Source organism: Anopheles bellator, unplaced genomic scaffold (assembly GCF_943735745.2).
Source record: "Anopheles bellator unplaced genomic scaffold, idAnoBellAS_SP24_06.2 scaffold01044_ctg1, whole genome shotgun sequence".
Taxonomy (NCBI): Eukaryota; Metazoa; Arthropoda; class Insecta; order Diptera; family Culicidae; genus Anopheles; species Anopheles bellator.
Window position 1 is genome coordinate 2,433 of NW_026685167.1, and position 1,114 is coordinate 3,546.

Here is a 1,114-nt window from a genome sequence, read left to right on the forward strand (position 1 = left end):
TCCGGTCGAGCCGTTTTGACAATCCGTCAATTATGGCTGCTCCGTGATATTCCGTGAGGACCGGAAATTGCTCCATCTAGGTTAGCCATCTCATCGGTCATCGGTCAACGGAAATCGGGCTCTTCTCATAAACTATCTAGTCGGTAGCGTGTTTGTTGAATGTTTGCAAGCCTATATTTTTATTTCCATAAAAAAGATGAGCATCTCAATTGGTCGGATCAAGTCGTTGTCGGTCACATCACATCGTGACCACTGCCTTGACGGAAGGCGACACTACCTTGCAGTAAGATATCAGCTGTGACATGGTACAGTCCGTTTTGCAGCACTCCTCTATAATGCCAAAGTGCTGCCGGCGGAATCGGATCGGAACGATGCGATCGCCTTCGCTCGGGTCGTAAGCACTAGGATTTCGTTGCACCCAATGCGGCGCCCAGTCGGCAAATGACCGGCTCTCGAAAGGAACCACGCCGAAATGCAGCTCATTATCGCCGTTTGTTTGTGACTCATCGCCAATCAGGTGCCGGAAGTAGATTTCTGGAAAGATATCATCGCAATCCATAGAAGCTGAGCGCAAAGCAATCCGGTCAAGAAACACGACTTACCCGTCTTCTTGTGGCGATCATGCAACGACGGAAACTCCTGGCAAAGGAAGTTCATCACTGACCATAGCTCACCGCCGCAGTACCGTTTGGCAGCGATCTCCTCAAGACTTCCGAGTGCCAGCACAATACAGCAAGCAAAGGCCGCAGAACCACACCGTTCCTGCTTCATGGTTCAGCTTCTTAACCTACGCAGTTATTGAAAAATTAATTTCCTGTTCGAGCCCCTTCAAAAACTAACCATAACCTACAACACGTGGCACGCTTCTCCTGAGGGCTTGTGACACTAACGAAGCAATATGTTGTGGTGTTCCGCTTTTATAGCCCGCAGACGTGTGTGTTCCAAGAAACGCTGTTCCAAGTAATGGCCCTAGTACCCGGAGTTAGGACCTAACGCACCTAGCAATCCCTACGCCGGCCGGTTGCATCTCAACGCTATTAGTATTCCACATTTTTTTGCATCCCCCCTGTGGTGGACACCGATAGGAATCGAGCAGCCAACTGCTCGATCACCG

At 50.0% G+C, this 1,114-nt stretch overlaps 1 protein-coding gene across 2 annotated transcripts; it reads right to left on the minus strand.

Moving 5' to 3' along the window:
• Positions 1-220: 220 nt before the first annotated feature.
• LOC131214475 (probable insulin-like peptide 2) lies at positions 221-935 on the minus strand. 2 transcript variants are annotated; one of them, XM_058208843.1, is made up of 3 exons: positions 851-935; positions 603-787; positions 221-534 (listed from the first exon to the last, which is right to left on the minus strand). In XM_058208843.1, exons 2-3 carry the CDS (start codon positions 769-771, stop codon positions 239-241), a joined length of 465 nt encoding a protein of 154 aa, XP_058064826.1. In that variant the 5' UTR covers positions 772-787; positions 851-935; the 3' UTR covers positions 221-238. The 2 variants fall into 2 exon arrangements, with proteins under 2 accessions (XP_058064826.1, XP_058064825.1); XM_058208842.1 differs by having other exon boundaries at positions 603-858.
• Positions 936-1,114: the final 179 nt, after the last annotated feature.